At 39.7% G+C, this 13,750-nt stretch overlaps 3 protein-coding genes across 8 annotated transcripts in view; 1 reads left to right on the forward strand and 2 right to left on the reverse strand.

Moving 5' to 3' along the window:
* LOC146460549 (uncharacterized) overlaps positions 1-3,366 on the reverse strand; it is a 23,930-nt gene extending 20,564 nt beyond the window's left edge. The window contains exon 1 of the mRNA XM_085087928.1: positions 2,896-3,366. The gene's annotated coding sequence lies outside the window, so the exon portion shown is untranslated. The remainder of the gene's footprint in view (positions 1-2,895) is intronic.
* The window catches only part of LOC146460551 (receptor-transporting protein 3-like), an 8,643-nt gene extending 1,605 nt beyond the window's left edge, over positions 1-7,038 (forward strand). Inside the window, exons 1-4 of one of the 3 annotated variants that reach the window (XM_085087954.1) lie at positions 1,697-2,018; positions 3,615-3,981; positions 4,451-4,578; positions 5,475-7,038. In XM_085087954.1, coding sequence (XP_084944080.1) covers positions 3,654-3,981; positions 4,451-4,578; positions 5,475-5,603 — 585 coding nt within the window. In that variant the 5' untranslated portion in view covers positions 1,697-2,018; positions 3,615-3,653 and the 3' untranslated portion in view covers positions 5,604-7,038. Of the gene's footprint in view, positions 1-1,696; positions 2,019-3,614; positions 3,982-4,450; positions 4,579-5,474 lie in introns of those variants that run through there. The other 2 variants (XM_085087952.1, XM_085087953.1) reach the window with 2 other exon arrangements.
* The window catches only part of LOC146460552 (alpha-1D adrenergic receptor-like), a 28,477-nt gene continuing 21,343 nt past the window's right edge, over positions 6,617-13,750 (reverse strand). For 3 of the 4 annotated variants that reach the window (XM_085087943.1, XM_085087941.1, XM_085087942.1), the window contains exon 3: positions 6,617-8,860. In XM_085087943.1, coding sequence (XP_084944069.1) covers positions 7,816-8,860 — 1,045 coding nt within the window. In that variant the 3' untranslated portion in view covers positions 6,617-7,815. Of the gene's footprint in view, positions 8,861-11,053; positions 11,182-13,750 lie in introns of all 4 variants that reach the window. The other variant, XM_085087944.1, reaches the window with a different exon arrangement.

The following is a 13,750-nucleotide window of genomic DNA, read 5'->3' on the forward strand; positions in this document are numbered from 1 at the left end:
TAGCGCTTAGATGAACTGCTCGGATGTCAGCATAATCAGAAAACTGTAAACAAACAAAATTGGAACTGAAAAGCAAATACTAGACAAACTGGAAAATGCTATGGTGCCAATGTGAACAGGCCGGCTCGTAGTTTCATGAATTTGCCAAACGGTTTCTAAATCATAGCAAGCCCCGTGCAAATCTCACTTGGAAGAACTGAATAGGAGTTCTGCACACGATAGCCAACCACGATACCAAAGAAAACCCACAAGCACAATCCTGCAACATCATCCAGTCGTCAATATAACGCCGATTGAGAACTGAGCATTACATGAAACTGCACTGTACCTGAGTTCACTCAGATATGCAAAAGTTAGAACTGAGGTTTGCTTCTAGGAAAGGTTTACTGATTTGAAAATTAGATACTCAACAAATGCGAACCAATTCGAATAACCTACAGTACAGAATAACTCTTAGCTCATCCTCTCTTGGAATAACTTACAGTTTTGCAAGATTTGACGGAAGCAGTCCTATTGTATTTCAGTTTCGATACTTTACCACCGAACAACGCGAACTAATACTTACTAGAAGTCATAGAAAATAATATCCAAGGTTCCACATCACTTCCATCAGTAATGGAGCCAAACCGACCACATGGTCTGCATGTGAGTATAACAATGCTAGAAATAAACGAATTCTTGTGTCTGAGGCATAAACCATTTGCATTAGGAATGTTCCCCTGGACTTAGCTCTTACTCGCTTTGCGTGAGGCATCTCAGTTGAATAGCTCCTCAGCTTAAAGTCAAAGCGGACGTATTATGTTCCCTGTAATCGTTGTGAGACATTGTCGTCTGACATTATTACCTATAAAGTAAAATTGCCCTTAAATGATTGAATCAATATCAACGCAATCAGCTGAAACGTGGCAATAAAAATAAAACTGCTTGTTATCGTTTCATCAAATTGCAGTCAGTATAGCTAAGCACTGCAAAACTGGGCCACCCCATTTTTAACTGAAGATATTCATATGTGAAAGGTACACGGATTTTATTTTCTCGCAATATGTAGCGCTGTTTATATACGGATATCAGTCGGCATACCATAATAAATTGAAATGGATCAAATGCGCATATATAATCACTCACTGACTGAATTGTAGTCCACCGGACAGCTATTTGGCGGCTAACTTTTTTGAAGTACTTGAGTGTTTGTTGCAGTAAAGTTCACTATTTAACTGACCAAATTCTCTCACAGATCTGAACTTAAAGTGGCTCATTGCAACATCAAGACCATGCCACGAAACTGAGCGTACTCTGACACCTGGGCATGCGTCGTATTGCCAATGTGTTTAAGAAACAGACTGACATCATCGAATGTAAATATCTCAGTTAATAACAAAACTTGTCACGGCAGAATTCTAAGAAAGTTTAAACGTTACAATTAGTTATAGTCCTCACTTTCTCTGCCCACTGTGATTTTTAGGTCACGTCTCGTTTCGGGTCTCCGATTTTAGTCGCGTGGAATTAATCCAATTTAAGAAAAAAATCAGTTGAAGTTTCACTGTTGAGCCATAATGAATGTATTGCGTTTATAGATTTCACGGTGTTATAGTTCGTCAGTAATATGTTTGATAGTGCAGTTTATTTATTTGTCTTTGAAAAGCCTCCTTGAGGAAAGTTAATAAAGTATATATATATATGGGGTTGAATCAAACTCTACGCAGCCGAACGGAGATGTATTAAGACTGGATAGTATAGTCCATGTCGTGTTCACTTCCGGCTGATTTCTCGGAATCACGGGAAGGGGAGTTTTCCCGCAAGCCTGAACAGGTACTTTTTCAGATGTTTACCAAAATAGGGATTTCACTGAGTTGAAAGTGAAAAATAGTTGTGGGGAAAAGACCATCTTAGTCATATTTTCTTGCCGCGGTGTACTGTCGTGTTATCAATCAAAAGTGGACGAGTCGTTGCTTTGTTCTGGAGAAATTTGCACAAAATATAAGCTTCGATATCGATCGATTCCTTCGAGAAGCTGAAAGGTAAGCACAGTTTAGGTAATCAATTTTGTACCACATTTTATTCTGTTCGTAAGAAAAATAAGTAGTTTTGGTATTGTATTCTTTAGTTTTGCTGGATTTCACAATTGTAATATAAAACCTGCCAATCTGACAAGTCTACTCGCCCGTAATCGGCTGCAGCGGAATAACGAATCGTCGGGATCGAAAATGTGTTTGGAATACCTTTGGATTTATTAAAATTCTGATGAATAATGGAAAACTTTCTCATGAAATGTCACATCTTACTCTCTTATTACTGGAGATTTAATCCCACATTTTGCCCAGAAAAACAAACTGCGTTTGGGTGCGAAAACGCAAATTGTGTTAGTCTATACAAAAAATACCCGACTGCGAGCAGAGATCCTTTCGAAAGGACTTTTCTAGAAAGATTGAAGGGATCGTTCCTCGCAGGGTACACAAAAATACGTTAAGTCAAGACACGAGAGACAGCGAATGGTAACCAAATAACGATATTCTAAGCGATTGGTTTGCTTGTAATTTGCATAATTGGAATTCTCGTTGGGCGCCTTTGTGATATGTGTGGTCGGTTCCAGCTTCAGACTAAGCTTTTAAAAGCAAGAGAAAATGAGGTTCTCTTTCCGTAAAAAGTTAGTAATTAATTTGGAAAAGGCTGGAAGAAATCTCGCAAATTGATATTTCATAATTTTCTGCTGATAGACAGCGAATTACGTTTGGTCTGCAAATTGCGGTGAAATATTGATGTATGTTTACCGTTAACGTTTAAGAAGTACTAAGCATTTATCTGTGTGACGGATCGTGTGACGGTAGAAGAAGTAGTTAGCATACAGGCTTCGTGGGAAATGCGTCTTTTTGTAGATTTAAAATACAATGTACAAACCTTTGTAGCATCTGCCAGGCTGAAGTTTTTCCCAACATCCCATCGTGTTTATAACAATAGCCACTCAACCGATCGAAGGTTTGAATCTTTCGGAAGCTGCAAAATCAAACTGATGGTTCTCGCGAACGCTGCCGTTTCTACAATTTTAAACGAATGAACGTTAGAACCTGATCTCACCCCGAACGAAATCAGCGCCGATTAGCACTCGGTATTAAAGCAATCTGTACCTATCCGTCTCGCTGCAAGAAAACTTGTTTGTTGTTTATCCTGCAACGACTCGTTGTGATGCATAGGTACCAGTCTTTTTGTCGCCCGTCCGTCATTTGAGATAACTGTCGCGTTTTTTTAACGTGTGCAACGAACTCAACCGGGGCCACCCAACATTGATCAGCCAATCATAGGTCACGTTTGCAACAAAGGAGTCTGGCTTTGGTAGTTTGTAAACCAATCAAAAACGAGAACATTTCTTTAAATTTCAAAGTGTCGGGTTTTTTTTGGTGACCCCAGTTGAGTTCGTTGCACTGTAACGGACGTGAATCAAAATGGTGAAAACGTTTGGATAGCTTACGTCCGCAGAGTCTGCACAAAACTTTTTCCGTGGACGTAATCTATTATCTCAAGTCTATTATTCGCACGTAAAGTTACGCGATGGTGCATGGAAATCTGGCCCACCATATTAAGTAATGATATTTTACCAAATTGTTGTATGATTAACACAGGTTTTACGTCTTTTGTTTGCCCAAAAGTTTGTATTAACAATGGCATCAGGGTCTGATGATGACGTCAATCCGCACTTGGGATTGAAGGCGCACTGGCACGAGACCTTTGAACAAATCTTCCAGGACTTTAGTCAGGACGAGTGGAGACTGGAGCCCACTAAAAATGCAAAGCCACAAGAATGGGGAAAGTTCACGGACGCCGCCAAAGTAAAGTTTGTCTGCAAACAATGCGACAATTCCTGGACTTCAATGAGGGGTGTAGTCATCTTTTGGTTCAAAAAAATTGGCGAAGGAGAGAGACGTGTAGTGCAAAGAGAAGACGAAGGCAGTGAGGATGCAAGAGAAACAATCACGATTGGAAACGTTTGTAGGTGGATTTGCAAAAAACTATGTTTTTCTCCACAGTTTGTCAAAGCTTTAAGCCTACGAATAGAAAGACTACCGAGCAGATTTCTGCTGTTTTGTTCTTCAAGAAAAGAAAAAAAACTTTCACAAACGGGTTGTCATTGTTACAAAACTGAACTGCATCAAAAAAGGCTCGAATTTCCTGAACTTAATTTTTTAGAAATCTAAGGACATCTATCACACTGGCGATCATTTCAGCAGTGCTTACTGGAGAACGAAGGAAATGGCAAAAAAGAAAACTGCTTCGTTTAGGATTGTTTGCTTTTTGTCTTGAACCTACTTACGACACCATTCGTCTACCATTAATGTCAAGTCGCAAGGGCAGGGTTTCTGCTTACGGAGGTTTCTCCTTTTTATTCTTACTAATTGTTTCTTCAGCAACATGAAAGAAAAATGCGATGTTAGTGATGAGTATCTTTGCTTATTTTTAGATTCCTTGAGGTTTAAGTTGTATGGTCAACAGTGCAACAGATGTTCTGATGAAACATTCCAAAACCCAAGTTGGTATAAGGAGGAGGTGGATAAAGTGCTGAATAATGTTCACCAGAAAATAGGAGAGGTAAGTTGACATGAACATTGTACTCGCATCGTCCACAAGAATGCCTTTTCACTCAAGTATATCATGTTCAGACCACTTTTTTTTAACTCGTTCGCTCTTGTATCAAACGCATTTTATTACCAGAATGAATATTTACTTCCCCTGGCCATGTATGTTATGCCATCTGATAAACTGTGATGGGTATATTTCAAAAATCATATAAAAAATGAAGGCAGTCTTGCCTTCGAGGCACGTTTCACTTTGGATCTGATGTCGATTGGATTAAGTTCAAAGAAGCTTTTGTGAACACACACATTAAGTATACCCATAAACTTTAGCTTATTTTGTAGCTCTCCGAATACACAGTTTGAAAATACCTTAAGAAAGCACGTGTTTAAAGAAAAATATGTTAAAAAGTTAAGTGATCGTTAACTCGCTGACGTATTAAAGGGTGTCGCAATTTTATGCTTTTAAATCTCTACCAGACCATTTCATACAATGTGTTAACAAACCGGAAGGGTTTACTGCCAGTCAGTATCATCTTTGCATAATGCTATTTTGAACTATCGTATACAGTGATTGGTTAATCAAGGTCACTGGAATCATAGCCTGTTATAGGTGTTCACACAGTGGGCAGCCACGCTAACTAAAAAAAGATAAAGGCGAGGAGACCTGGAGAGAGAAGGCGAGCACTTTCGCCCCTCTCCTCAGTCTCTTATCGTTTTTCTCTCTCTATGCTTCCCACTATCCGAACGTTTTCCCGACAGGCTACTGGAATTATTGGTCACTCACTGAGTAATAAAAAAAATCAGAAGTGTATGGAGTTCATAATTTTCTCTTCAGCAGTGCGGTATAACATAGTTGAGCCAATTGTGTGACTTCAATTTACAAACTATCATGGTTTTATACCTTTACAGGCCTTCTATGGGTTTAGCAGAGCAGAGCCCAACAGCAACATGAGGCATGGTAGGCCAAGGAGGTCACATGACTCCGCTCGGTGCCAGGCATGCCGAGAGGGGCAGTGTAGCAACAATCGAAGGAGATGAACTATCGCTGATCGCGTTTATACACCACGATTGATAAATGAAAAATTTGTACGAGGCTGAACCCCGGGGTGGAAAGAACCAGGGAGTAAAATTGACCCGAGAGGCCGGTAAAAAATTTTGGATGATACGATATTTGGATCTGTTAGGTGGAGGGGAGAGTTTAACGTTTGAGTGGACCAGTATGTTTTTGCTGATAGTGGGGTTCTTCTTAGCTTGAAGGGTTTTTCTTAGGCGGGGGGGGGGGGGGGGGGGGGAGCGGAGTTAGCATAAACGAGAATTGGGTGTGTTTTGGATATTTTTGGTAGTGGTTGTCGGGGGTGAAGGAAGAGTTTTAGCCCATGGCAAGAGACCATTTTCTTAATCATGGTTTGAAATCCCAGTGATAGGTTACGCCACAATGTTCTGTCTTCATTATTCTTGGTCTCGCTTTACTCGTGTGCAATTACCACGTACCACGGGCTAAAAACTAACCCCACCCTCCCCTCCCCAAACAAAGAGCTAAAGCAACTTAAGAAAAATTGCAAGCGGTTATACTAGTCAAAATGTTCAATTTCACCCTCATCTAAAAATTTCCTAATATGTGTCAAGCAAACTCCAAAGATTCGTTCCCACTTTTCCGTCCGTTGAGATTGTGGGAAGCAAATAATAACACAATCCAAAACGAAATATTTTTTTGCCTCTCTACAATCTGTGTGCCTTAAACGGGCTAGTGAGCTTAACAAAATCAAAGGTCTTAATAATTTTACTAAATTTATAAAATAAGGTACATTTAATGTACTCAGTTCTCTGCTTTTCGCTTTTCTTTAAATTTTTGTCAGCGCCCAAGTTTATGGTCCGATTGTGTAATCTTGTATTTCTTTTTCATTACTGTAAACAGTGCTGTAGTGAAATCGTCCAAGAATTGTTAGCATTTTTGTCTAAGAAAAGCTGTATTAAATAATTTTCTTTTATAATTATTTGATCAAGGAAAATTTTTCGTTTTAAAGATCAAAGCAAAAACGAACAAAGAAACGCCTTTTTAAAAGCTGTTAGCTTTATTTTCGTTGAGAGTTTCATGAAATAGCTACATAACAGACTAGTTTCAATATTTCCAGAGTTATGCATCTTTCTAGCCTTTATATTGACAGATTTCTTTGGGTCTTGAGCGAGAGCAGTGTTTGGAGGGGGGGGGGGGGTGGGGAGGGGGTTGAACCTCCCACTTTCTAAACCCGATTATCCGTGGTTTCCTTCCCATCTTTTGGGCTACAGTTACTTTCTGATTTGCTATCACGACAATATTCCGTATTTTTTTTATTTGCACAGTTGCCGCCTTCTACCAAGTCATGTTTACCAAGAGATTGCTCGTAGTCTTGTGTTTAACTAAAATGTGTACATCTCGGCGAAAGATTGGCTTGAACAGCACCAAAAGGAACTTCAATAAAACTTTCAACTCTGACTACTGTTATCAGAAATGACCAAGGGTACCTTCACCCGCAATGTGGATCATTGATCAACTCACGTAATAAGACGCTTGAATTTATACTTGGCGCAATGTCGCGCTGGGAAGCGCGAGTAGTTGATTAAAGCGCTTTCAATTTATACCAGGCGGTACTCGTTATAAAGATTCAAAAGTTGGACACTTTGCAATACTGAAGGGTCAACTCCAAAGCTCCAGATTTTTCAAAAGCTGCAGCTACCGTGTGTTTCCAAAGTCTTGTTTATGGCTGGTATCGAGTGGCGTATGAGCACGGCTAAGGTGAAAGAATCACTTATGATTACAAGATTTATAATGCTTTTGTCCTAATTCCCTCGTCTCTAGTGAGTTGCTAAAAGTATTTATCTCAACTTAGTTCCCATGGCTTTTCTCTTGCAAATTTACAAGGGAAAGGTCCTGGAAACGAGGTTGGTTTCATGTACCTTGTTTTTATTCGTCTTGTTTTTCCGACACTATTTTGCGTGAACAAGTGTAACAGGCTACCAAACGTTTGCTATAAAAGTTGAGTAAATGGTGGAGAAGGCTTTGCCCTTCCTCACGTGGAAGTCAAGTGTGATTTTGTAGAAAATCGCACTTGACTTCCAATGAGGAAGGACTAAGCCCGAAACGACTGAAATTTTTTCAAATTTTGTCACTTCTCCACCACTTACTCAACTTTTATAGCTTTTATATGGATAGCACGCAGCTGACGATCATGACTATTACCATAAGATTGCGTGATGAAATGTGTTGCGTGACCTAACGTATATACACTGCGCTCGTTCTTTGCTCTTGTCGTAAACGGTCTTGTTTACAGCAAGTTAAAAGCTGCTTTATTCCTCGTCTTATATCTCGACACCAGAATGCGTAGATTGCAGGATTAATGGCGGGCACCGCGTAGACCAGGTACAAGAACGAAGTAAAAACTTTGGGATGAATCCAAGCGCCGTCATTAAACTTCCACATGGTTAACGTCACGAAAAATGGCAGCCAACTTATCAAGAAAGCGCCAGCTATTGTCACGAGCATTTTAGCGGCCTTGAATTCTTTCCTGAAGTTCGTAATGTGTTTAACAGTTTTGCTTGTGCTTCCAGAATTCGTAGGATTTTCGTTAGAAGTCGTCGTGGAGTCTTCGTAAATACTCGGCCGCACTTGCTGAGCATGACCCCGAGCGATTTGGTAGATGCGAAAGTAAATCAATGACATGATTCCAAATGGAATCACAAAAATCAATATCCATTCGGCCGTCATGTAAACGATCTCGTAAGTAACATGTCTTTCGTAAGATTCTTCTTCTCCGCAGATCACAGTAAGCGGCCTCCAGATCAAGGGAGGGGAGGCTAAGGCAATAGCGCATGTCCAGATTACAGCGACTGAGATAAACACTCTTCTCTCATTTACAATGGTTGGGTATTTCAACGGCCGAATAACAGCGAGATATCGATTTATAGCTACCGCTGTTTGAGTGAAAACCGAGGCCGAAGCACAGAGGACGCTTGACGCGATGATTATATAACATGTGAACTCGTGTGGTGGTCGCCAGTTCCGCTTAATCTCCCGAGTTGTGTTCGAGCAAGTTTCGATTAGTGTGAAGAGGAAGTCACTGACGGCTAAATTGGCGATGAAAATGTTATCGATTTTGTGAAGGCGTCTGTCGACGCAGATGACGACAAATATGAGGATATTGCCAAGAAATGCCAAAACGATGATAATGATGACGTACACGATCTGAACGTACCACGTGACTGTGGCCTTGTCTGAGGAGCTGGGACGGGTGCTACTGTCAGCTGGAGGGAGCATAGAGCTGATGATATGAAAAGTAAAAAGAACACAAGATAATGAGCGCTTTCCATTTGTATGGTAAAACCGGTGAAAATTTTCCGCCAAATGGAACTGTACAATTCTTGGGTGCATTCCATTTGTATGGAAAAAATAGATGTTCCGTTGGGGAATCAAATGGAACGGTTCTTTCCAATGGCAATTTTGGGGAATAAACCGTATCTTACCAACGAGCATGGTGTGGTGAGGCAAATGGTTTAGTGATCTTCTGGTCATTTCGGTAAAAACGAGTAAAGAAGTTTACGTCGCAAGTTCCTTTTTTTCCCAAAAATTTCCAGTGGGAAGGCCTGTTCCAATTGTTGCCCCACAAGAACGACCGGCTTTTTCCATTCAAAAGCGCTCATTGACTACCGAATAGAAAAAAAACGTAGAAAGTAACATGGGCAAGGGAAACGTGAGAATATTTAGTCAGAATTAGTGGTTATTGTAGGATTTCCTTTGAACCAAAACAAAGAGGCTGAAAGGTACTTGATTTTCGTTATGGCATGCGTATTGGCAACTCAACTCACAAGGCACTTGTCAACATTGCGTTGAAAGAAAGGAGAAAATGTTCCTCGGATAACAGCGCTTTAAATCAGAAATAGTCAAATAATCCCTTGGTTAATATGATACTCCAAGCATTCCATGTCCCATTACAGTTTTTACACTACGCAATCAAACGTTTCATCTTAGTTTGAAGTTTTCGCTATTGCCAAAAGCTTTTCTATTTAATCATCATAGTTTACTGTAACAGTTTAACTTTTAGAATGACAAAGAAACGCGATTCAGCTGTGTCAACGGTAGAATGTTGTAGCTGGTTGAGTTTTCCCACTCCCTTACAAAATAACAATAAGTCGTTACAAATCACCAATCAATAGAGGCAGTTATTGCGGCAATACAAATGGCGTAAAAATGAAAATATACTCATCAAAGCCTGGCTGATGTAAAGGAGGTCATTGCTATTACCAAGGAAATGTTGCCTCGTTAAAAACTGTAAAAATTATACACTTTCATTAAAAAAAATTTTGAGGAACACGACTGATAGTAACACATAAAAAGCACTGGCCAATGACTGTCACTTTTCAGATAATATGGAGTAGCTTTCGAATTCATTTGAATGGCTGCAATTTAGGCCGCGAAAGGGCGGAACCACCTTTACAGCATAAACAAACAGTTCTTTAGAAAAGTGCTGCCCGAGCTTTTACGATCTGCTCTTTGATTGATGTTCCCATGTAAACAAAGGGATATTTGCCTTTCAACAAGAGATGATTGATTTCGGTTCCTTTCGGTGCATCCCATGTTCTCCGCCAAAGCAGACGAGTTTCGAGTCACTAGCTGCCTCTCTCTGTACAAAGCGAAAACTTAGGAATCACCGAATTTTAGGCCATTTACCTCTCAAACTAATATGCACTACTACAGAGTATCGTTAGTGTGCTTGTTTTGGTTAATATACTGAGGCTTTTGCACGACGTTTTGCGTTCGATGACGCGACTGGTATGCGATGTATAAATTTTGCTTTACTAACCCTAAAGAACCTTTTCTGTCATTTGGTGAGGGATGAAACAAAAGATTCAACCAATCCAATCGAATCTCCTGAAAGGCTACAAAACACCAGTCATACACATCTTTAGTGACGTACGTAAACAGTTTTTAAGCTACCGTCCGTGAAGTCAATGAACATATTCTAGCAGAAACTGAACAAGTCACCTGCGCATTTCATACAAACTTAGCAGACCGCATTTTGGAAAAGTCAGTGAATTCAATCCCTGATCGCAAATCCATCCCTTTGTTTGCAAAATCCATCTGATGAAAACGACAAGGCGAACATACAATAATAAAAATATGTCCTCCACTGATGGATGCTATATTCAACTATAAGATTATTTCAACAACTTGCTTTTGTCTTATGTTTTTAGAGCTCCTCATGTTCTGCGGCGAAGACAATTATAGCTTCAATTGTGTTTGAATATTGCACATGATATCTGTTCATTTTACCGCGAATTTATGGACATCCAGGGACAAAATAGGGCGATTCTTAAGAAAAGCAATAGACTAAACCTTCTTTGTTACAAACCAAACGGGATAAGTAATATACAGCAAGATAATTCACCAGTGTTTTTCTCAGAATTGACTTGATTGAACATAGTTACTGAAGTCGTATTTATCCACGAGCGCTTACCTGGCTTCTTTGAGAACACTTCAGTTGCTTTTTTGCGATCACTGTATTCAATTTGTTCTTCTTTTCCTTAAAGACTGTTTATCAAAGATTAAACAGTCAAAGGTCTTCTCTTCTGCTTCTTTGCAATCCTTAATTGAAGATTACATAGGCTTAAAATTTAACGACAAAGGGTAAACGAAACAAACTTTAAAAACATGAAGTGTAGTTTTCTACTTCGCGAGCAAAGAAAAAACGTACACAAAACCTCGGGAGCCGCGAAATGTGTTTTGCCCACTTAATTTCCTAATCATAGGTCGGAACGAAGCCGATAATTGCATCTTTACGGAAAATATCAGTATTTGTATTACGTGTGAAGATAAGTATACATATTTACCCTTGAAGGAAGCTATTATGCATAAATTAGTCGGCTGCTATATAGTATCAGCTGTCACAGCGTAGGCCAAAAACTTTTCGGAGAACAAGTATTTATCCAGTTGTTAACAAATTAAAATAAAAGATCCGTTTCACTTCCATCCACCGGAAAATAAATGTCTTTTTTGGAAAAGTTTATTGAATTTCACGTTGACTAGTGAAATTAAATTATGGGACGAGCGCATTTTCAACATTTGAAGTCAGGCGAATCGGTTTGGATCCTTTTTACAAAACACAGGCCAGAAGAAAAAGCTAGACAACCTGAAAAAGTTACAATTTTAGAGAATGAACTTCAATCGTCATACTTCTTCGGATGCAACTCAAATTCAGAGCTGATCGATCGATCACAAAGCAAAGTTTCATTTTACAGAACAGGACGTTCTTGATGCAACTTTTAGGGGCGATTTTTAGTGACATTTCAAATCACTTTTGCAAACTACCGACAGTCTGGCTGGACAATTTCACCGCGATTTTAAAATAAGACCGCTTGACGTCTCCCTCTCTTATGATCCCTCAAGTCTTCAGTTTATTATCTAAACGTGCGCTGCTCAGTGCAAAACAGGAGATAAGAACGAGAAGGGACTGGGGCGAACTCTTGTGCGTAACACCTTGTCTCCTCGCCCAGTGTCCATTGCGGGCCTCAGCCAGAAGATTATTTTGTGAGAAAAAAAAAAAAAAAAGAACATAGCAAACAAAGCAGTCTCCTTTAAAAATGTTAAGGGAAAGATAGAGAGGGGCGCACGTGATATAAACACATAAAAAGTTCCTCTTGATAGGAGAGGTGCGTTTTTTTTAATACCAAACCCGTCGAAACAAGTAGCCACGGCACATTTGAAATCAAATCGCCGCAAAACTCGGACTGACATTCGGCTGTCATGTTTTATCACCCGATACCGTTTACCATATAAAGTATTTACCATTTCTTTTTATGTCACAAACTACACAAAACCTCGATTCATCCAATGGGCTTTTAACCTGTTAACTTTTAGCTTATGGAAGAAATCTTCCAAGTGTGCCATTCAGATGATAGCAATCAGTAAATAGTACCTTCAAAGATGTTCGGCGTGAATCGATATTTTTATAAAACTTGCTAAATTTGATCCCTGGAAGAGATTACTAAGTGGTCATGGTTGCTATCGCCAAGACAAACATGCAAATTACCTGCAAACTCTATATTTAGCAGTAAAAAGCTTTCACCACGGATCGTATGTAAACATTTTAATCTAATGCTATAACGCGAGTATTATATTTGTTTTTATATTGAGTTTCCTCGCGCGCCATTACAAGTAAATGGATTATTTCCGGAAGAGATAATTCAATTGCTACAAAAAGCATAAAAAACCTATTGCATTGTTTAGAGGGTGCGTTTGTGTTGCCTCAAATAAAACAGATTCACACAGGGAGTTCCCTCTTCCCGTACCTTTCCCACTCTAGCATAACAACAACGTCAAAAAAAGAAAAAAAAAAGAAGATGAACGAAATTCTACAAGTGTCGCCTACGTCATTGCAGTATGGGAGGGGAAGGGGGACGGGGGACGGGGCAAGGATAGGGGGAAGGGGGGAAGGGGGAAGGGGGGAAGGGGGGAGGGGCATGGGAAGAAGTAGAAAAGGCGTTGCTTGAAGAAAATAATGATCCTGAGCGCTGCGGGTATTCCTCACGATATGTTTTCTCGCCCACAATCTTTCCTTTTATTTTTACACTCGGAACGGGCTACACTCTGGCGATACCAAGACATATTTAACAATTATTCTACGAACGCGCGTTGCATGTGACATGATAGGCACGTAGTGCCGAGTTGGCTATAATGATCTTACAACCAACAAGCGCGAGTGGAATAATTGTTTTATTAAAAACAACCAAGATCAGTGAGATTTTGCTGATTTCATGTTTCAAGAAAGACAAGAAGACGATTTATTGGCTGCTATTTGTCGGGCATGCTATAATGGCTCATACATTATGGCGCTAAGCCAATCAAATTGCATTGTTAAATGATCTAGTTTAGTAAATGATGAGCATATACCAAACCAGTGCGTCAGGTAGTGTTTTTCGCGCGTTCTGATTGGCTACTCAAATTACGGATACTATTTGCTATTCTTCTGATCACGACATTTCCTCGGATTACGCCCCCACATTTTTTCGAAGGCTGGCCAGTATCCACTGAGTTGGTTTCTACTAAAACCGTGATGTTCATCATATTGTCGATGAACAGTGGTAGATATTTATCTTGCCGCAATATCCACCACCATATTTCTCTATAATTTTTGAGACAAACATCGAGTAAGCAA

The sequence above is a fragment of the Pavona decussata genome, unplaced genomic scaffold (genome assembly GCF_977016875.1).
Source record: "Pavona decussata unplaced genomic scaffold, jaPavDecu1.1 SCAFFOLD_210, whole genome shotgun sequence".
NCBI classification, from domain to species: Eukaryota; Metazoa; Cnidaria; class Anthozoa; order Scleractinia; family Agariciidae; genus Pavona; species Pavona decussata.